The sequence below is a fragment of the Dendrobates tinctorius genome, unplaced genomic scaffold (assembly GCF_039654945.1).
Source record: "Dendrobates tinctorius isolate UK_male_01 unplaced genomic scaffold, ASM3965494v1 ptg000138l, whole genome shotgun sequence".
In the NCBI taxonomy this organism is placed as follows: domain Eukaryota; kingdom Metazoa; phylum Chordata; class Amphibia; order Anura; family Dendrobatidae; genus Dendrobates; species Dendrobates tinctorius.
The window spans coordinates 8,987,521-9,009,423 of NW_027361806.1; the positions used below are offsets into that span (position 1 = coordinate 8,987,521).

The 21,903-nt window shown below is 42.5% G+C and overlaps 1 protein-coding gene across 1 annotated transcript in view; it reads right to left on the minus strand.

Moving 5' to 3' along the window:
- Window positions 1–238: 238 nt before the first annotated feature.
- Window positions 239–21,903, minus strand: part of USP24 (ubiquitin specific peptidase 24) — a 114,802-nt gene continuing 93,137 nt past the window's right edge. Inside the window, 41 exon segments of the mRNA XM_073544547.1 lie at window positions 239–2,639; window positions 3,089–3,199; window positions 3,386–3,472; window positions 4,031–4,106; window positions 4,473–4,551; window positions 4,778–4,841; window positions 4,924–4,989; window positions 5,283–5,396; window positions 5,483–5,598; window positions 6,556–6,658; window positions 6,786–6,878; window positions 7,217–7,333; window positions 7,412–7,508; window positions 7,762–7,875; window positions 8,069–8,172; window positions 8,246–8,341; window positions 8,600–8,747; window positions 9,156–9,297; window positions 9,380–9,504; window positions 9,586–9,803; window positions 9,903–10,022; window positions 10,224–10,365; window positions 10,486–10,568; window positions 10,798–10,896; window positions 11,525–11,650; window positions 11,873–11,992; window positions 12,105–12,249; window positions 14,314–14,431; window positions 14,523–14,714; window positions 15,019–15,080; window positions 15,214–15,374; window positions 15,475–15,545; window positions 15,997–16,152; window positions 19,092–19,254; window positions 19,345–19,573; window positions 19,650–19,745; window positions 20,079–20,176; window positions 21,023–21,172; window positions 21,263–21,356; window positions 21,450–21,535; window positions 21,688–21,855. Of these exon segments, the coding sequence (XP_073400648.1) occupies window positions 2,577–2,639; window positions 3,089–3,199; window positions 3,386–3,472; window positions 4,031–4,106; window positions 4,473–4,551; window positions 4,778–4,841; window positions 4,924–4,989; window positions 5,283–5,396; window positions 5,483–5,598; window positions 6,556–6,658; window positions 6,786–6,878; window positions 7,217–7,333; window positions 7,412–7,508; window positions 7,762–7,875; window positions 8,069–8,172; window positions 8,246–8,341; window positions 8,600–8,747; window positions 9,156–9,297; window positions 9,380–9,504; window positions 9,586–9,803; window positions 9,903–10,022; window positions 10,224–10,365; window positions 10,486–10,568; window positions 10,798–10,896; window positions 11,525–11,650; window positions 11,873–11,992; window positions 12,105–12,249; window positions 14,314–14,431; window positions 14,523–14,714; window positions 15,019–15,080; window positions 15,214–15,374; window positions 15,475–15,545; window positions 15,997–16,152; window positions 19,092–19,254; window positions 19,345–19,573; window positions 19,650–19,745; window positions 20,079–20,176; window positions 21,023–21,172; window positions 21,263–21,356; window positions 21,450–21,535; window positions 21,688–21,855 (4,812 nt within the window). The 3' untranslated portion in view covers window positions 239–2,576.

Sequence of the window (21,903 nt, forward strand, 5' to 3'; positions counted from 1 at the left end):
AAGGCTTCAAATGTGGAGCTGTAAAGGCCACCTGTTCCCCTGGATTATTGCTTTTTCAGCTGGTTGCTAGCAGACTTATTGCACCCACAGCATTAAGGCTGTGTTTTTTGCTTGTTTTAAACTATTAAATATATAACAAAACAAAAACACCCTGATGATGTATTATTACCTTGAAAAACAATGGTAGCTAGAGATCAGGGACAGGACTATAAACCAAGATGAGCGGGCGAGGAAGGAGGCGTTTGTAGAATACGGTGCATTTATTGGGGGGGAAAAAAAAAAGACCTAAAAATTAAAACAGATCAGTGCAACAAATCAAAAAAATAATATATACAACACAATGAATAAAAATCAATTGGCACAAAACAGAGAAAACTCTTCAGCCTGACCCCCGCTCACATCAGACGCTCCTAAACCCCAGAGTTCCCTTTGCACAATGATATTGTCGGGGTTCAGACAAATTCCAGTTATAATGAAAAAGGCAGAAATAGCGAAATCGTCCTGTGTTACAGACACCAGAGTCCTGTGCAGGTCACCGAAAAACAGCACCCTCCCCCCCTCCCAAATTGCATAGTGGGGGAAAATTTGAGGAGTAAATTGATGAAAGCAGAAGAACTATAGATCCAAGAGCCTTGCATCATGGTATATAACAATGTAATATGCAAAAACTTAAAGGGGCAGCACGACTTTTTACTGTTGCCTCCTAGTGGACAGCAGTATAACACCCATGGTTCTGTGTCCCCCAATGAGGCGACAGAGTAATTGGTATTCATGAAGCTAATCCAGCTCCCATGTCCCAGAGGAGGAGTGGGGTGCAGAAAGCACAGACTATTAAATGCAAATCATCTCTGCAGGTCGAGGAGGGGACATGACTTTTATATATTTTGATTCCCAAGGGGAAAAAAAAAAATCTGTTCTTAAAAACAGGCCCAATGTGTCGACAAAACGCGTTAAGTTTCCGAATGGCTGTGCACAATGAGGCTCTTGTATACGTCACATGGCGACATACAGGTCGGCGATATGATACAAAGCACAACTCACCGTAATGTTACCTTGATCGAGAAGGGAAAATTAGAAAAAAAAAATTCATAACATTTTGGCGGATATGTACAAAAAAATGTAAAAAATTACAGAAATCATGTTTATTACAGGACACATACTATCCAAAATCACAAAAGTGTTCCTCGGCCCTAGACCTAAGGGAGTAACTTATGCAGCGAGCACAGATGATTGGGATGATGCAGAATCGACCCCGCGCCTCGTGGAGTAATAAATATTGGGCTCGGTCTGTAATAATCAGGCGGCTACAGCACCGGCAAATGTGCCATTGCAGCCAGCAAGTCCCAATCCATCTCTCAAAGGGAAAATATCCGAATATTACATCGAGAGTTCTAGTAACGGACATGTCTAGATGGCAGAAACCAGCAATTTGGGTTGAGGTCTCTACAGACGGTCCCTTCGGGGTGATACAAACTCTTGGACTATCCAGATGAGATTCAACTCCAACATATAAGAAGATGTTAGTTCTCCAGAATTGCCCTTTTAACTAATTTTTGTCCCATACCACCTCCCATAAGCTCTGATAGGCTAAGTCCACTGTGAATAAGGCGTCAGCTCCACTCTAAAGAGAATTGGTCGTTTGCCGTAAATGTGGATTTAAAAAAAAAAAAAAATCCTGGAGTAAATGCCGTGGTTTTCTTGAATCCGGTGATGTTTTTATTTTCTTTCTGTGCCTCTCTGTTCGTGAAATATGGCCCCTTCTTTCCGCTCTATAAATATACCAGAAAAAGGGGCCACATATAGAGGAGGCCATATCTCAGGAATGGAGAGGAGCAGAGAGAAATACATTGGCAGATTCAGAAAAACAGCGGCATTTACACCAGGTAAAAAAAAAAATAATACAGATTTATGGCAAGAGTCATACACTTAAAATGAACCCGGTAAGTCTGTAACACGAGACGATCGGCTGTGCATTGATTCCTATGGCACACTATAAATTATGGGAGACGTTTAATATAAAGCATTGCTTTTTTCTTTTACTTTTCTTTAAAAGATCGGATCCAAACTAAATGTTTACAAGTCTCTTCCACGTATTTATACATCATTTTAATATTCCTATTATTGAAAGATTAAAAAGTTGCCGGACAGGACTTCAGTTTTTTTTTTCTTTTTGTTACACTTTGTATAAAACTGAAAAGGAAAAAAAAAAAACCTCCGCAGCATTACAGAAAAAGCAACAATTGTACATTCACTCCTTTAATGCTCACGAACTTTAAAAAAAAAAAAATTCAGCCACTTGCCGGTTTTTCAGGTTTTTTTTTTTTCAATAAAATTCTGAGAAAAATACTTTGTATCCGTTGTTTATGCAGCGATACGATTAAAGTTCTCCTTGATGCAACAAGTTCCACAAATGACCTTGGCGGTGAGCGTTGCTGTCCGGTCTCTTGGTGACCTGTAGGATACACGAAGCCGCGGACTCCGTATCAAAAGTCGAGATGAGACTAGTGTGGTCTTCAAAGTGCGTTATTGTCTTCACAGCGTGGCGAGCGCCTACTCGTCTCTTTGTACCTGGGGATTCAAGGATCGACGTCCTCAAGGTCACTTTTTGTGTCTCCAAGGATCATCGGAGAGTCGGGGCCCTAAATATATAAATTTAAAAAAAGCATCAGGCTTTGGAAACTGCCCCTGTAGGAAGGCACTAACGGGGCATTTGTTGACACGGATCATGGATGTAGTGAGGTCACAAAACCAAGAATTAGTAACTGTACCTCCATCCTACTCAGTGCAAAAAAAACACTGACCCCCTAAACTCCTTCCCGCTGCAGCCAATTTTTCTAATTTTTTTTTTATTCCAGATTCCAAATTCAGTGAAAAAATAATTTGCAAGTCCACCAATTTCTTTGTTACATTTTTATGATGTTCATTGTGCAGTAAAAATGACCTGACAACATGCTTTACATCAGTATATGATTGTTGCGATGCCAAAGATGCATGTTCCTGCACACGAAGAACAATGGCAGGTTTGGAAGGAACTACTCCTATCATCCACATATCCGCCCCATCACAGAGTGTGATACGGGTGCCACACCTGCTGCATGCTCCGCTCTCCATTCTCATTGGCTGGACTGCTCTCCGAACCATTGCTGCTTCCAGACTGGTCCTTCTCGTTCAGCAGGGCGGTGGCGTAGGCTAAGGTGTCCTGCACAGAGACCGCAGTCAGTGGCGATATTGTACATATATTAGACATATAGATGTGTATGTATGTGTATATACACACATATATATATATATATATATATATATATATATATATATATATATATATATATACACACACACACACACACACCGTGTGACCCAATCTGCCCACATCTCGGTCCCCTACCTGTGCAGAGATGGTCCGCTGGAAGGTTTTGGCGGTTGACGTCTCGTTAGACACGTTGCTCTGCGGCGCCCAGCAGTGCTCAGACATCTGACAGGAGAGAACATCACCGCAGGGTAATAAAGACTAAAGCTACAAAAAGTTTTCATAGTATAATAAAAAGTTCTGCAACTTTCTAGGAGACTTGGGGCGGATACATTAAAACAGTTTTCGGCAGAATTCTCTGGTGTAAAACTGTTTGAAATGTTACAACATTTTTGTGGAATTTTATGACTTTTGGCTCTGTCTCCTAATGCACCTTAGTTCGAATCGACTTTTCATCAAGACTGTAGGGAAAAATGTCAGTTAATTATCAAGGCCTTGCTGCTTTAACAATGCAGCACACTCAAGATCTCCACTTGCTGTCAGTGAGGAACAGTATTTATTTTTTTTCATATCCAGGGGCAAATAAAAAATGTCCTGACTTCATACTGATCACACAGATGATAGTTTTGTTAAACCATAAATTCGGTCTATAAAAAAATAAACTAAAGCAGCAATAATCTCTGCTCTCCTGATAGTGCAGCTAAATTATCCAGACTACAACTATATGATGTTTTTAGAGTGAGTGACAGCTACGGCACAGGAGGGCTGAAGATCAGGACTCACCTTCTTCTGCAACCACTGCACGGCCCAGCTCCAGTGCTGAGAGTTGTCCTTAAAATATTCTTTAGCGGCAGCGCACCTGTCACCAAACGGCAACCTTTATTCAGTATTAAGTTACATTAATCTTTTATAGTCAAAAAGTTCACGTCTGAAGCAGAAACACAATCAGGTGGTCACCCAAAGAGCTTACAATTAGGGAACCGATTTGCGTTAGGTCATAGATTCCTACGATCCTCCTGCTACCCGCTGGCATCCCCGGCTGATTAGTAGTCCCTGCACGACATCACGCATCTGCCACACTGTAGCAGTGACGTTTCGCCAGGCCGACTAAATCAGAAGAGGTGTCGGGGATTACCATAGGTAGGAGGTGGTTTGCAGGACTCCCGTTCAGAGGCCATGAACTACTCATCGTGATTTACAATCCATACAGACATCTCAGACTTACTTCTGGGCCAGGGTAACGAGGAACTTGACACACTGGTAGCAGCGGCTGCTGTCTATGTGATTGCTATGATGCATTAATGCTAAGGAAACAAAAGAAATGGAGAGATAAGTAAATGAACCCCATGTCAGAGTTGAAGGATTCTCAAATCTGATGCTTCATGGTCTGAAAATCCTTATATCCTGGGATGCAATTAAAATACAACCAGATTTTTTTGGATGCTTATGCTCATACACACAGAAACCTAGTGTGGAGAAGGGAAGGGGATCCAAGGGAGAGGTGGCAAGACGCTGACCACCTGGACTCACCCAGCAATCCATCAGACTCAAATGCAAACTTCAGCCTCTGCAGCTGAATGGGATCTTCAATCACCTTAAGGAGATAAGGAAATTTACATGAGAAACCATAAAGGGAAGAAAAACTGTGAAGCCCTCCAAGAACTTGTTTCACCTACCAGTATATCATGGAGGAGAGTGAACATGTTCTTCAGCTCATGCGGGGGCGCAGATTCCAGCTGATTCTGTGAAAAAAAATGTGATAAGCATATTCAGAAGGTATCTATGTGCCAAGGAAAAAAAAAATGCATCTTCTGTATTAATGCTGACAGCGACGCATGAGACGTCTTCATATGCTGCAGGTTTCATAAAGAAATGGCAGACACCATGCATGGAGGTAATGGAAGCATGGCGTCTGCAGGAGAACATATCCCAACCTGGATTTGCTGCCAAGGATATTCCCATACTTGAAACCTCCAGTAACCGGTCACCATACTCCTGTGTCGTGGTCCGGCGAGACTGTGGCAGCATCACTCACCTTAATGAAGTTGAGAGCAGTCAGGGAGAATCTCTCGTTACAGTAACAGCAATAAACCAGCATCTCCATTAGGACCGACAGGGACCCGGGCAGCTCCCGCAGTGCAAACATCACCTGGAAGTGCAGGCAGCCATTGAGGAGAGAATCCAAAATCAGACCCCCACCCCAACCCCCAAACAATCGTACAGGTAGCAGCATACCTCCAGCAAGTACGCCTTCCCATCCTGCATGAACATCAACATTTCCACCTCTGAATGCAGCGGCAGCAGAGCACAGAGCCTGCCCCCCAAAAGCTGCAGCCTGGACACCCCCGGAGCTGTCGTACAAGATCACATTCATTACTTATACATACCGTATTTTTCAGATTATATGACGCACCACCTTAAATTCCTCAGGAAGTCTTAACGAAACGTGCGTTGGGGCGGCAGGGACAGCGTTTTACTCCATTATTGCCTATTTTTGTAAGTATTACTCATTATTGACTTAGCGGTTCACATGGGAGTTCAACAGCAGGCTAGCAGCTTTCATAGGAGGCAATGAAATAATGTTTTTTGCACTGATGCACTTTATGATAGATTGTTTAATTTCAGTCCTTTCATGTTAAGTGCTTTTGACTAGATACTGCATGCTTATGGCTCTACACTCACTTTGCACAAAAGAAGTATATTTGAAAATTATGTGGCTATGTTCAATTTAGCATTTTTTATGGCTGTCTTATGGAGATAACGGGTCTCTGATTTTGTGGCACCTTGCAGTTCTGATGTAATATTTTGCTGTATTTTACATCAATAAATATTGGTTTGTGATTTATACGCCTGGTGGTGTTTTATCCACAAACATTTTTCTGCTCACAGGATCAGTAATGTAATGTATGTACACAGTGACTGCACCAGCAGAATAGTGAGTGCAGCTCTGGGGTATAATACAGGATGTAACTCATGTTCAGTAATGTAATGTATGTGCACAGTGACTGCACCAGCAGAATAGTGAGTGCAGCTCTGGAGTATAATACAGGATGTAACTAAGGGTCAGTAATGTAACGTATGTACACAGTGACTGCACCAGCAGAAAAGTGAGTGCAGCTCTGGAGTATAATACAGGATGTAATTAAGGATCAGTACAGGATCAGTAATGTAATGTATGTACACAGTGACTGCACCAGCAGAAAAGTGAGTGCAGCTCTGGAGTATAATAAAGGATGTAACTCAGGATCAGTATAAGATGTGAATTGTGACTTATCTGTTCATGTAGATTACAATAATAAAGTTCTTACCTACGGTCTGATGTGGAGAAATGTCAGAATGTAGAACCAGAAGTGCAATTGTATTGTGCAAGAAGCCAAACTCGCGAGCCTGTGCTGGGCTCCAGCGGCGATTCTGGCAATACATGAGAGTTTTATATCAGAAAGAGCACAGTGACAGAACAATGAGCCATTATAGGACGCTGTACACACACGGGGTAATAAGTAAATGTACGGTATAAAGAAACACAACGTCTGGATACCTGGTTGTTTTTACGATTGGGGCCAAGCAGGAAGTTGACGAAATATCGCAGCGCAGAGTATTTCAGTAAAAGCTCCACAGCTCGCACTCCTTGCTGAATGTGAGAGAATGAAGAATTATACACTGTTATAGCATGCACAGATTTACAAGAGGAGGGAGGTCCAGGACCGGTATTTTAATTTCAATCAGACCCCCTGAGTTCAGTCGTAGATAACACTCCTGGAAATGCCGGTTCTGAGACTAACTTTCAGTGTGAAATAATCAACACAAACGATAAAAATTATTTGACCGTATTTCTCTTAAAATACGGGTCAGGGCTTGATTTACTTACTGTTCTGCCATTTGGCTAAACTGTAAACTAGTGATTTACTTCTTGTAAGTGCCAGCGTGCCTCATTACGGACCTGGTGGTGCAATTACTTTTACAAATTACCTTTAGCACAAAGTTGTTGAAGAGGATGAAGTACTGAGCGCAGTTCTTGCAGTTCTCTGGTACATCCTTGTCCAGCAGACCGAGCAGCATCTCAATCAGCAGGTGGACTCCATTAACCTGCAGCACCACGAACAGACATGTGGACGATGTTTAATGTCCCCCCCACCCCATAGCGCATATTACAACTCCCATTACCTTGTCTCTGTGAAGTAAAGCTCCATCTAGTGTCTTTTCTAGAATAGTGGCCACGGCGCATCTGACCTCTCGGACACAGCATTCCAGGAGAAATACCCTGTTAAGGAAAACAAAGTGGCTATCAGAGGTACAGAAACGATTACATCCATGTATACCAGCACTGAACATGAAGACTCCACTAGGGGGAGCTCACTATAAACGGTATATACATTGGACTACAGTAAGCGCCACCTAGTGGTGGTCAGGAAAGCAAACTTATTTCTTATTCTCTGCAATGGATTTGGAGCTCTTAAAGAGAAAGAACAAAGATCCATCATGATGGTAAAAAAAAATAATCACGTTAGACCTACTTGACAAGTTCTCTGCCTTCTGATCCAACAAAATATTCCACAAGCCACTGACAGGCTTCACAGCTCTTTGAAACTAAGGCCTCGATGGTCGCAATCCATTCCTCTGTGTCGACCCTGCAACCAGAACACACGAGATAATGCACGGTACAAACAACGGATGTGTGAATACCATTTAGAACCATATGACGGGAAACGTAAATGAATGGTTTTCTTACTAAAAATCTTGCTAAAATGCATGCTGTCAGTGAATGGAATTTTTTTTTAACTAGTGTGATCCCATTGACCACAGATGGGTGTCATTCCTTACCTAAGTTTCCGTTTAGTCCGTAGGTAGGTGTGAAAGAGGAAATGGATGGCGAGCTGTGCTCCGACCTTGGCCATTGAGGGGTAGTTCGGATGCTTGAGCTTTGTCTGGAGGGACAGAGAAACTGGTGAAACTGTGCAATCACAGGTCCTGGTAAAAAACATATCATATAGTACTTACTGCATTCACAGATGCCAGAGAGAGCACAAAACTGAAATAGTCGCTGTTGTAAACATCCCGATTCTTCATAAACTTTAGATTTTCATCTCTCACCATCTGTAAATGTAATGCAGTAACTATAACCAGGGCACACATAGGTAAATATCACATGTACCATATGGAGCTACAAAAGCCACGTCCCCCCTGCCTAATGGACATATTCTGCAAGTGTCAAAGACTCTCAAATATTACCCCCTCCAAAGACTCTTTTAGAGGACAGATCCGACAGTTTTTTTTAATCGCTTTACATCTCTGCTCTCATTACTTACTGCATCTAGAAAAAACATTGTATCTGGCCGGAAAGCGGCGCCTTACCTGGTATATCCGAAGTGGCATCTTCTCCACAAATAGACCTTTCTTCTCCCCCTTTCTCACCAGCTTGGTTAATATAGAGAGGCGGTCATTGGTCCGATGTGGCCGAGGAGAGGACTGGGGTGAAACGTCAGGAGATGATGGTGCAGACCTGGAAAGATGGACATCAGCCACATATTAAACCAACTTTATCCATAAATAACAAACACTCAAAATCCTTTTGGGCGGGTTCATGTGACCATATCACAGCCATATTTAATAGTCTATATTATTCGGGTCGGCTGTGGGTCTCAAAACCTCAATTAACTGTATCACATATTCTGCGGATGCTGTTACTTCAGAGACTTGTGAATGGTGTTACAATAAGGTCATGTGAACCTTTCCTTCAGGTGGAATCACACATGTAGTTTCTGATGACCCAAAGCCAGGATTGGACATAATGAGGAATGATGTATTCTACTTTTTCATGCTGGCTTTGGCTCAAACAAAGGCATCAAAATCTGCATCACGAGAGTCGTGAGCTCTTAATAATATCTATCTGCGGAGGGTAACTACTCACAGAGTGAGATCCTCGGCCTCTTGGCGCACAACGCTGACTCGGCTCTTCTTTGGTAAAACTGGAGAGTTCTGGTCTGAAACGCGTTGGTAGAAAAGCATGTAGGCGTTCCAGTAGCGCCGGCGCACATCTGGGTAAGGGTTGGCTGTGCAGAAAAAGAAAAACGCAAGTAAACCGTATGCCCGGTATACCGTTACCTAGCGCACATTAGGGGACCAGCAACTTACACTGATCATACACTTTGGGTCTGTACTCTCCACCAAAGCATTCGTACTCTATGGTCTCATCGTTGAGATCAAATTCCTCCACCACCGTGTCATTGAACTTGAACCATTTGCTTTTTCCACAGCTCCTGTGGCAGGACACAAAAAGCGATGAGACGCTGATGCCGCAGTTTTTTCCTGGTCGTTTCACGAGCCCTGAATGGATTTACCTGCGATCTTTAATAAAGGAGTAATAGTGACCGGCATGAGCCTGACCACTGTGCACAATCACACCAACCAACTCGTAATTTTCCGTGGGGGCTACTTTCTTTCGTGGAGAGCCTCCGCTGGGGTCTGGGTGCCTTCCGTTGTCTCCCACCTCTGAGGAGGAGTCCTGACGGGCCATCCCGGACACAGTGTATGGCTCCATATTCAGAATCCAAGGAAACTAAGAAAGGCAAAGAAAGCAAAATGAAGAAGAGCAAAGTCAGTGCCTGAATGCTGCAACTACATCCAGTGCATTTGTGCAGCCTGTTCTGTGTCGAACCTTGATTTGCTCATCATATTTAATGGAGCGTCCACTCTCCCAGTCAAATCCAAATCTCATCAAATGAATGACGAGGACACTGGGCAACGATTTGATGCACGTTCTCTTCACCGTCGTCCTCTGAAAACAAAGAAAAAAATTTAAGACAGCAAAATGGTTAAAATTGGACATATTTTTCACTTTAAATGATACCTTGAAATCATAAAATATTTGTACACAGTGCCTCAAAGAGCAGAATAGTGAATGCAGCTCTGAAGTATAATTCAGGATTAGCACAGATTAATTTCATATCAACATATTACTTATCATCTGAGCACTCACCTTTTCTTTGCACTTCTCACAGTAATATGCATTGCTCCCCTCGAGAACCTCTCCTCTCACAAACTGATCTAGGGAAATTTCAAGGCTCTGGCAGGAAGTTACCCCTAAATTCAAAGCCATAAATGCTTCCTCTCGCTCATATCTGCAAAACACACGTATCTAGGTGAGAACAACGCACAATGGGAATGTTGCAGAATTGTTCAGCGATAAACAATACAGGTAGATGGATATGTTACCCGCAGCGTATATTCCCAGCGCTCACCTGTGCGGACAATCCTTGCAGATCTTTTGGTCAGAGTAGATTCCTTGGAAGGTGTTCTTAAATAATTGTTCACGTCCCATTTTCTGAAAGTGGAAGAAAAATCAGAAAGCTGAAGTGAATATAATCTTATCTTGATATGAAGTCAATTATAGGATTCGTCTCGTCTTCTTGAGAAGACTTCCAACATTGTTGCCTGCCTGGGCTGAACTTTGTACGCTTTCAATGCTGCTATATGGAAGCAAGTCAGTAATAATAAAATAAAGTAGAACTGGTGGGAGAACGGGGACAAATTTTAATAAAAAGCATGAGTACCTTTAGATATTCATCCATTTGATCTATGAGGCTGGTGAAGAATTCGTAGGCGTCCTGCTGCTCACGAACGTACAACTCTTTGTTCCACATCTTGAAAATCTAAAGATCGAGAATGGTGAGTCACAAATGTGCAATAAAACGCGTCAGCTATGAGAATACTACCAGAAGCTATAGAAATGCATCTTGCTATCCTCCAGCTTTTCTGTAACTCACATTTATCTCCCGCGCCCACAATAACCATTTGTGGTTATTTGACCTCACTGTTTCCCGATGCAGAAGTGAGCGGCATGTTTTTTGCAAAAATTACCACCTCTGGCTTGTAATTATTTTGTGTAACTTGATTCACATTTACCGTAAAAAGCAGCAAATTTTGCTGCTCTCAGTCTGATTTTTAGGTGTTCTCCAGTGTAAACAAGTGATCAATTATCCACAGGAGAAGTGTCAAGTTGGAGATTTGTTGTGGTCCGATCACTGCACTGATTGGAAGAACGGGGACTTTTTAACCTCAAAAGTGCAGCAGTGCCCACGCTTGACTGCTGCATTTTCTATGGGGCTGCCGATTGCAGTGCTTGGATTTTTCCAGCGGCCCCATAGAGAATGAATAGAATGGCATAGAGTGCGTCATTCCCTCCAGTTGTACTCCCTATGATCAATAAGTTATCATCTATCCAGCTGATAATTCATAACTAGTTTTCTATCCCATTCACAGACTATATGTGGAAATCACCTTCCAAAAGTTCTCAGGGACGTAGTACTGCAGTTTGCTCTCCATCAAATGGCCAAACAAGGACTGCACTTGGTAGAAGACACTGTCGTCCGTATTGTCAGTTTCATCCTCCATCGAGAGCAAGGCCTGGCGGAACAAGGAGGGGACCTCGTGTTAGAATAATGAAGTAATCTAAGAGCAGACAATTATATGAAACATATGCCACAGTTGATAATACAGCCAACTACTAAGATATCCTGCCGTAGATAAATGGCAGAACAGTGTCGGCCTGCAGCCACTACTAGGGGGCGCTCTGGGATAAGACTAAGCAGGAGATAACACAAAACAGAGTATAAGCGATTACCGGACCTCAGGAAGACCTGGCTGCATATACAGCTGCTGGAAGACGGCGTTCATGTAGCACGTGGCGCCTCCATTCTTAAGACCGACAAATCCAGAGTTCGACCTGCTGTCGACTGGGGGCAGAAACTGGAAAGTTAAAAAGAAGAAATATCAGATAAGAAGGATAAATCTACATAATAGAAAAGATCGAAGATGCCAAATCTGTGTGTGCCGGCAGATCTGCGGTAACTACACTCACATCAAACTCCTTGGTGAGTGCGGGATCCGGCTGATGGTGCATGGACAGCAGCTCTGTGGTGATGAGTTGTAGATTGGTAAGAGAACTCTCTGCAAGCATCACCAGCACCTCGTACGCTGCAAGACGACTGTTCACTGAGCTGCACCTGCAACGATCCCCGAGAAACACAAATGTGAGAATATAGAATATATATAATCTTATCTATAAAAAGCAGCATCAGAGTATTCTTTTAGGAGCAGCATTATAGTAGTTATATTCTTGTACATAGGGGGCAGTATTATAGTAGTTATATTCTTGTACATAGGGAGCAGTATTATAGTAGTTATATTCTTGTACATAGGGAGCAGTATTATAGTAGTTATATTCTTGTACATAGGGAGCAGTATTATAGTAGTTATATTCTTGTACATAGGGAGCAGTATTATAGTAGTTATATTCTTGTACATAGGGAGCAGTATTATAGTAGTTATATTCTTGTACATAGGGGGCAGTATTATAGTAGTTATATTCTTGTACATAGGGAGCAGTATTATAGTAGTTATATTCTTGTACATAGGGGCAGTATTATAGTAGTTATATTCTTGTACATAGGGAGCAGTATTATAGTAGTTATATTCTTGTACATAGGGAGCAGTATTATAGTAGTTATATTCTTGTACATAGGGGCAGTATTATAGTAGTTATATTCTTGTACATAGGGGCAGTATTATAGTAGTTATATTCTTGTACATAGGGAGCAGTATTATAGTAGTTATATTCTTGTACATAGGGACAGAATTATAGTAGTTATATTCTTGTACATAGGGACAGAATTATAGTAGTTATATTCTTGTACATAGGGGGCTGTATTATAGTAGTTATATTCTTGTACATAGGGAGCAGTATTATAGTAGTTATATTCTTGTACATAGGGAGCAGTATTATAGTAGTTATATTCTTGTACATAGGGGGCTGTATTATAGTAGTTATATTCTTGTACATAGGGAGCAGTATTATAGTAGTTATATTCTTGTACATAGGGAGCAGTATTATAGTAGTTATATTCTTGTACATAGGGACAGAATTATAGTAGTTATATTCTTGTACATAGGGGACAGAATTATAGTAGTTATATTCTTGTACATAGGGGGCAGTATTATAGTAGTTATATTCTTGTACATAGGGGGCAGTATTATAGTAGTTATATTCTTGTAGATAGGGGCAGTATTATAGTAGTTATTTTCTTGTACATAGGGGGCAGTATTATAGTAGTTATATTCTTGTACATAGGGACAGTATTATAGTAGTTATATTCTTGTACATAGGGAGTATTATAGTAATATTCTTGTACATAGGGGGCAGTATTATAATAGTTATATTTTTGTACATAGGGGCAGTATTATAGTAGTTATATTCTTGTACATAGGGAGCAGTATTATAGCAGTTATATTCTTGTACATAGGGGCAGTATTATAGTAGTTATATTCTTGTACATAGGGAGCAGTATTATAGTAGTTATATTCTTGTAGCTAGGGGCAGTATTATAGTAGTTATTTTCTTGTACATAGGGGGCAGTATTATAGTAGTTATATTCTAGTACATAGGGACAGTATTATAGTAGTTATATTCTTGTACATAGGGAGTATTATAGTAATATTCTTGTACATAGGGGGCAGTATTATAATAGTTATATTTTTGTACATAGGAGCAGTATTATAGTAGTTATATTCTTGTACATAGGGAGCAGTATTATAGCAGTTATATTCTTGTACATAGGGGCAGTATTATAGTAGTTATATTCTTGTACATAGGGAACAGTATTATAGTAGTTATATTCTTGTAGATAGGGGGCAGTATTATAGTAGTTATTTTCTTGTACATAGGGGGCAGTATTATAGTAGTTATATTCTTGTACATAGGGAGGAGTATTATAGTAATATTCTTGTACATAGGGGGCAGTATTATAGTAGTTATATTCTTGTACATAGGAGCAGTATTACAGTAGTTATATTCTTGTACATAGGAGGAGTATTATAGTAGATATACGCTTGTACATTGGAGCAGTATTATAGTAGATATACGCTTGTACATTGGAGCAGTATTATAGGAGTTTCATTCTTGTACATTCTGTCAGTAATACAGCAGTTTTATACTTTGCCTTAAGTCTTGCAAAAAGTGATAAAAACTGAAGCTGAATGTTAAATTCTCATAAACCTGGAGGATATCTTACTTGGGGTGGAAGTCTTGCTGACTCAATGCTCCACTACCGGCGGGCGAGTTGCTGTTTAGAATTATTCTTGAGGCACGGAAGAGGAAATCATCCATCAGCTGTTTAATAAGAGAAGGACCTGTATACCATACACAAAGCCATGATTCAGAGAGAGGCGGCACTATGGACTGCTGTGTGTGGGGTGACTGTAGCTTTGTTTATACACTGACCGAGCATTTCTTTTTCGCCACCGCACAATGACAGGAGCGTCTTGATGAGCCTGAGATGACCAGCCAGCCACACGTTGTCCGCCTCGCTGGTTTCACACTCCGCTGTTCGGTTTGGCTCGAAGTTATCCAGCCACATTATCTCGTCCTCCAACATGGTCGCAGGGCTGATGCTTAACTGCTCCATCTCCGAGGCTGAGGGGAATGAACACTGTGATCAGAATCGCCTCCATCAGAGATAGAAGCCATACAATAACAATGTTAAACGGAATGAGCCATGTTGAAAATTGTATCTGATCTGCAGGTGCAATGTTGCAGAGCTGGTCCGGTATCTAACTTCATACATGCCCTTTAAATTGGGCTCAACATTGTTGACCGTAACTTCAGTCGTTAATAACCCTCCCATGGGAATAGCGCCTATAGATAGGTTGATGTTTACCCCTTTCTAGATATAGTAAATTAATGTATATAGTTATCTATTGATTGCAACGACACCTACTTGTGAGGTCATCGAGGAGCTGACAACGTAAATCAAAATACTCAGTGCACTGGGCCAATAACCTAAAAAGAAGAAACATTGAGGTTTTCATTCATTTCCATCAATGATCCCTGGCTGAACATTATACCTTTATATAGAGAAGTCCTACAAGGCTCATAAAGCGGAATCCAGAGCCGACACACGCACAGGACTTACCTCTGGTTGATTCCTCTCATGATGCTGGTCGGCGACCAGAGCGGCAGCTGTGCAGACAGGATGACGTTGAGAAGGAAGAGGTTGGGTTTCTGGACCTCGAGGTACGTGGAGGTGTCGGTCTGACTCAGGGTGTACAGCTGGTCACACGCAACACGTCTGATCTGTGGGGATGCACAAATTGTGTATTTGTGACTGTGTACATACATCGGATGTGATTTAGGAAATGTTGGACATCTGGAAACAATCCCGGGAGCAACTTACCTCTGCACTGGGAGACCCCAGGAGAATATCGATGGTGAAGTCAGTAACTGAAGGCAGATTGTAGAAGGATCCTGCATGAAACAAAAAGCAATTAAGTAATAAAGATATGACTGCAGCAATAAAAAAAGGCATGGACAATTTGTGTCTGAAGAGCACTGTACTCAAGCTTTTAATTTCTATGCAAATACTATAGGAGGGAGTGTAGTAAAATGCAGCTTCCACCCCTGTTCCTGCTATATTTGTTGTACCAGCAGCCACCACTAGGGGGAGCATGCAGTTCTGGTTTAGACAGTTGCATTGGGAGCTACGATATATACGTTATACAGTCAGCTCCCTCTAGTGGCTGCAATGTGGCAATGAAAAAATGTGCATAAAAAATGCACCCACATTCGAGACTTATATTAAGTGACAATAATATTTACATGACATTAAAATTCAAGGCATATGATGATAAAGCTATGTTTGAAGACATTTAATATTAAGAGGTTTTAAGGAAGATGGGTTATGGCATCTCATATGTACCCAGCTGTTGGCTGCGGAGCTGAAGACACGTGACCAGCAGAGATAAGGCCTCTCCAGCAATAATGGCATCTTTGGTGGACACAGACTGCTGCCGGACGCAGATCCAGGCATGTAGTGAAATGGCTTCTCCCTCGCTGCCAGAGCTGCAGTTACTTCCTGCAATAAAGAGAAACATGTGCTGACCACGGACTTGCCGACGAGACTTATACATTTTTTTTCTCCAGTTTGCAAACTTGTTACATGAAATATAGAATTATGTCCTTGAGGTTCTTTGTAAATAGACTGCATTATGAATTCATTATGAATTCAAAGTCACCTTCAGAGCAGAAATCTTACATAATTTGAGAAAAAAGAAAAAACAAATCTGAACTGAGAAAAGTTAATGTGTATGCACAATGTAAGTGCATATTAACACATGACCATTAACCAGAGAAAACAAAAAGCAAAAAACACAAATATCCTGAACTAAAAAGTAAAAAAATATACTGCAAATCATGCTAAAGGTAATAATAATAATAATAATAAGGGTATTTAGTAAACATAATTTTGATCAAAATAATGTACAAGCCATCCCGCCACGTCACGGCAACCCTTGTGGGACAGTCCCTACTCTAGTATTTAAAACCTTTTCACTTGCCAAGTGGCATAAATGTGAATAAGGGTTATTATTATTACCTTTAGCATTATTTGCAGTATATTTTTTTACTTTTTAGTTCAGGATATTTGTGTTTTTTGCTTTTTGTTTTCTATAATTTGAGAAGTGTAGTATTTACACCAGGCTATGTACACCAGCATAATAGTGAGTGCAGCTCTGGAGTATAATACAGGATGTAACTCAGGATCAGTAATGTAATGTATGTACACAGTGACTGCACCAGCAGAATAGTGAGTGCAGCTCTGGAGTATAATACAGGATGTAACTCAGGATCAGTAATGTAATGTATGTACACAGTGACTGCACCAGCAGAATAGTGAGTGCAGCTCTGGAGTATAATACAGGATGTAACTCAGGATCAGTAATGTAATGTCTGTACACAGTGACTGCACCAGCAGAATAGTGAGTGCAGCTCTGGAGTATAATACAGGATGTAACTCAGGATCAGTACAGGATCAGTAATGTAATGTCTGTACACAGTGACTGTAGTCAGTAGATAAACAGTCGCACTCAAGTGTGGATTAATCTTGCCAAAAAATCTTGAAGATTGTGAAATTTTGGGATTTTTATTTTATTTCAAATACGAGTATGAGCATACTATGGTTACGTTTCGACCTACTAAAGATTAATTAGAGCATTTCAAGAAGTCCCAAACAGGGGCTGATGTTTGGGACTTCTTGAAATGCTCTAATTAATCTTTTCCTTGATACTACTTGAGTATGGTTTGAGAAAGGCCTCTTAGTAGGTCGAAACGTAACCATAGCATACTCATATTATTTATTGTTATAGCGCCATTTATTCCATGGCGCTTTACATGTAAGGAGGGTATACATAATAAAAACAAGTACAATAATCTTAAACAATACAAGTCATAACTGGTACAGGAGGAGAGAGGACCCTGCCCGCGAGGGCTCACAATCTACAAGGGATGGGTGATAATACAGTAGGCGAGGGTAGAGCTGGTCGTGCAGCGGTTTGGTCAATCGGTGGTTACTGCAGGTTATAGGCTTGTCGGAAGAGGTGGGTCTTCAGGCTCTTTTTGAAGGTTTCGATGGTAGGTGAGAGTCTGATATGTTGTGGTAGAGAGTTCCAGAGTAGGGGGGATGCGCGAGAGAAATCTTCTATGCGATTGTGGGAAGAGGAGATAAGAGGGGAGTAGAGAAGGAGATCTTGTGAGGATCGGAGGTTGCGTGCGGGAAAGTACCGGGAGACGAGGTCACAGATGTATGGAGGGGACAGGTTGTGGATGGCTTTGTATGTCATGGTTAGGGTTTTGTAATGGAGTCTCTGGGCAATGGGGAGCCAGTGAAGGGATTGACAGAGGGGAGAAGCTGGGGAATAGCGGGGGGACAGGTGGATTAGTCGGGCAGCAGAGTTTAGAATAGATTGGAGGGGTGCGAGAGTGTTTGATTGGAGGGGTGCGAGAGTGTTTGAGGGGAGGTCACAGAGCAGGAGGTTGCAGTAGTCAAGGCGAGAGATTATGAGGGCATGGACTAGGGTTTTTGCAGATTCTTGGGTGAGGAATGAACGGATTTGTGAAATATTTTTGAGTTGAAGTCGTATCTTGAACTCATATCCTGGATTACGATATTATACCCACACTTTGGATACTTCTTTTGTCTGCGGTGTTACACTATTTGATGTATTTGAAATAAAATAAAAATCCAAAAATTTCACAAAATCTTCAAGATTTTTTGGCAAGATTAATCCACACTTGAGTGCGACTGTTTATCTACTGACTATTGTTTGTGGACCCTCCACGTACAGTCAGCACCTATCTCCACAGCAAGAGTGCGCGTCTTTCTTCTTCTGCGTGTACACAGTGACTGCACCAGCAGAATAGTGAGTGCAGCTCTGGAGTATAATACAAGAGGTAACTCCGAATTACCAGAAGAGATGGTATTTTGCGGCTTAGCTATCTGTAAGGCTAGTTTCACATTTGCGCTTTATAGCGCAGCGACGGCCTGCGCACGGCCGCCACTAAGCCCCGCCCCCTGCCCGCCCCATCCGGTCATCGCCTCCTACTAGCGCACATGGGCGCTTGCGATCTGCGCACCACATCTTTAGCAAAGGGTGCGCAGATCGTGCGCTGGCCGTGCGCTAGCAGGATTTTGCCGTGCGCTGCGCACTTTTGAAGGTGCGCCCGTGTGCGCCGAACGCAGCATGTTGCATTTCGGCGCGCACGGCACACCTTCAAAAGTGCGCAGCGCACGGCAAAATCCTGCTAGATAACGGCCAGCGCACGATCTGCGCACCCTATGCTAAAGATAGGGTGCGCAGATCGCAAGCGCCCATGTGCCCTAGTAGGAGGCGATGACCGGATGGGGTGGGCAGGGAGCCGGCAGGGGGCGGAACTTAGCGGCGGCCGTGCGCAGGCCGTCGCTGCGCTATAAAGCGCAATTGTGAAACTATCCTAATTTGTATAATGACTGCCTCTCACCTGAGCTGCTTAGTCGGCTCCGCAGCCCGGCAGGAAACAGAGTGTTGTTACTTTCTTTGATAGGTTGGTTGCTGCCGACAAGGTCTAATCTTCCAGCGGCTGCAGCCCAGGACAGGCGCATGAAGCAGGCGACTGTGAGCGTGAAATCATTTACCTCCATGGTCTGCAAAGATACAAAAGGGGAAAATATATTTACTTAGTATGGAATGACACAACCCTGACCTAGAGGACACATCCTGATGTCAGAAATCACCTGAATAGCAACTCGAGCGGCAGGAATAATCTCCTCCACTCTGATAGACGACCGGTCTGAGACAGACAGCTGTCGATACGAGGACTTTTCTGGAGTCCCACAAATGGACATCTGTCTACTAGACTGTCGACCAGCATTCCGGAAAGGTCTTGATGACAGCCCCTCGACGCCGTCTTTTGCCAGGTCTTCATCGAATGCGGCTGGCATGGTCTGCCCCACCAGCAAAAACCTGAGAGAAAGGCAACTCATTCACAACACGGGAAGAATCGGCCTTATAGGTCACTGATCCCTGTTAATGTGCAAACCTGGCGAGCTGCAGACAGATGGAGTAGACTCCTTGTCTTGTCTCGTAGTCCACCTCGGAAGGGATTGAGTCTCTCTGCATGACGTTCACGACCAAACTGCAGGGAAACAAAAGGCGACAGCGTGAATCAGTGACATAAGGGACTATATGACGCCAAGGGGTAAAGTGTCGCCTTGCGGACAGTGACATGTCAAGCCTGTCATGTCAAGGTGAGGAGACTTTTAAGCCTTACAATGTAAGTCCTCCTCCTCCGCATGTTTTACATAAATTTTGCTTGGAGGTATTTATAAGTGAAACATGAAGTACTGGTTTCAGCTATAAAAAATGCACAGAACAAATGTTTTAGAAACCAGTTGTAAAAATAGACGGTTTCACTTTCAGACAGCAAGCAGAGAATTAGAAAGTTGTAGTGAGCAGGACAGTAGCCGACCTTAATCCTCCAGCTTTAAGAAAGTTTTCACAGAAGGACTTGGCGCAGTTTCTTGCCATCTCATCATCGGCCGTCGGCATCAACTTGGAGCTGAGAACCTGAATGGGAAACAGAAGTAGTCACCGGCCGAGCGATGAGCAAAGAAAACCTGAGAAGAGCAGCAACCTGCAATATTATCTACACTCTTCCAGGAATGGTCTATCATCAACTAGAATTGCTTAATAGTGAAGCTTGTATATGGCCTTTTGTAATGCCATAAACCTAAAAAGGGAGTACCGAAATCAGGGTATACTTCACAGAGAGAAGTCAGCCTGGAGAGACGGAAAAGACGACGACATCACCGAAATACATTTCACACCCCAATGCTGCTGCCGGACCACAAATCATTATGTGAGCAGATTCCTGTGGTGTTACTTTTTTCTCAAGGCCTGATTCACCAATGACTCCTCTGGCAGAATAGTGAGTGCAGCTCTGGAGCATAATACAGAACGTAACTCATGATCAGTACAGGGTAAGTAATATAATGTATGTACACAGTGACTGCACCAGCAGAATAGTGAGTGCAGCTCTGGAGTATAATACAGGATGTAACTCAGGATCAGTAATGTATGTACACAGTGACTGCACCAGCAGAATAGCGAGTGCAGCTCTGGAGTATAATACAGGATGTAACTCAGGATCAGTACAGGATCAGTAATGTATGTACACAGTGACTGCACCAGCAGAATAGTGAGTGCAGCTCTGGAGTATAATACAGAACGTAACTCATGATCAGTACAGGGTAAGTAATATAATGTATGTACACAGACTGCACCAGCAGAATAGTGAGCGTAGCTCTGGGGTTTAATACAGCATGTAAGTAATGTATGCACACAGCGGCTTTTATGTAGATCATATGTATGTAAGAATACATATGTTATTCAGAGGTAACATTCTGTGATTACCTCTAAATTGTACAGGACACGGAAGGTGGACATGCCAGGGGCAGAAGATCTGAACAGACTTTCCAGGATGGAGCTGGCGCTGGGTTGGTGATGATGTTTGGAGGACAGAGATGGGGATTTTGAAGGCTGGGACTCTGACAGAAGTGTCTTCTGAGTGGATAAGAAGCATTTATTAAAAAAAAAAAATGCTCAGTTAGATTGTGGGGTGCAATGACTTGAGTGAGTGGAAACTTCATTTACCTTCCTGCCCAGAGAGTCAAGCTGATCCAGTGCTTCCTGCACTGCTGGATCTGTAGGAATCAGCAGAAGAAGTTTCCGAACTCGTAGGGTGATCCTGCAGAGATGGACGTTCATCAGTGCACTCAGTATAAAGTAGCTTGATACATACAGTAACATTATGGAAGGCTGAGGTATAACGCACAATTACCTGGGCTCTTCCAGGTTGGCTAGTTGATAGAGCATGTCAAACACATTGCAGACTAATGCCATCACCACGCCTGGGAGGGACTTTTCCTGGAAAGAGGGATCGGAAACAAGTCACAAAGATACTCAATTTAAGTCCTCTAAAAATAAGTCCACCTATAGAGGAGCCATTAAGGGGTAAAAAGTATGCGTCGTCCTTACTGATGGCCCTGGACTTGTGTTGCTGGCCTTACCCTACATACCTGTTCCATAACATACGATGAGCTGAAGCCGGCGCTGCTGCTGGAAGCAGAGGAGGTTTCTGTGGAGCTCCCAGACGGGGTACCACTGCCTGTGGTCTTCACAGTGAGTGACTGGTCATCCGAAAATCCCAACTGATGGAGCAACTTCTGGTCTTTATTCACCGTCAGCTACAACAGAGCAGACGCCAGGTTACTGAAGACGTAAGAGTGAGTGCT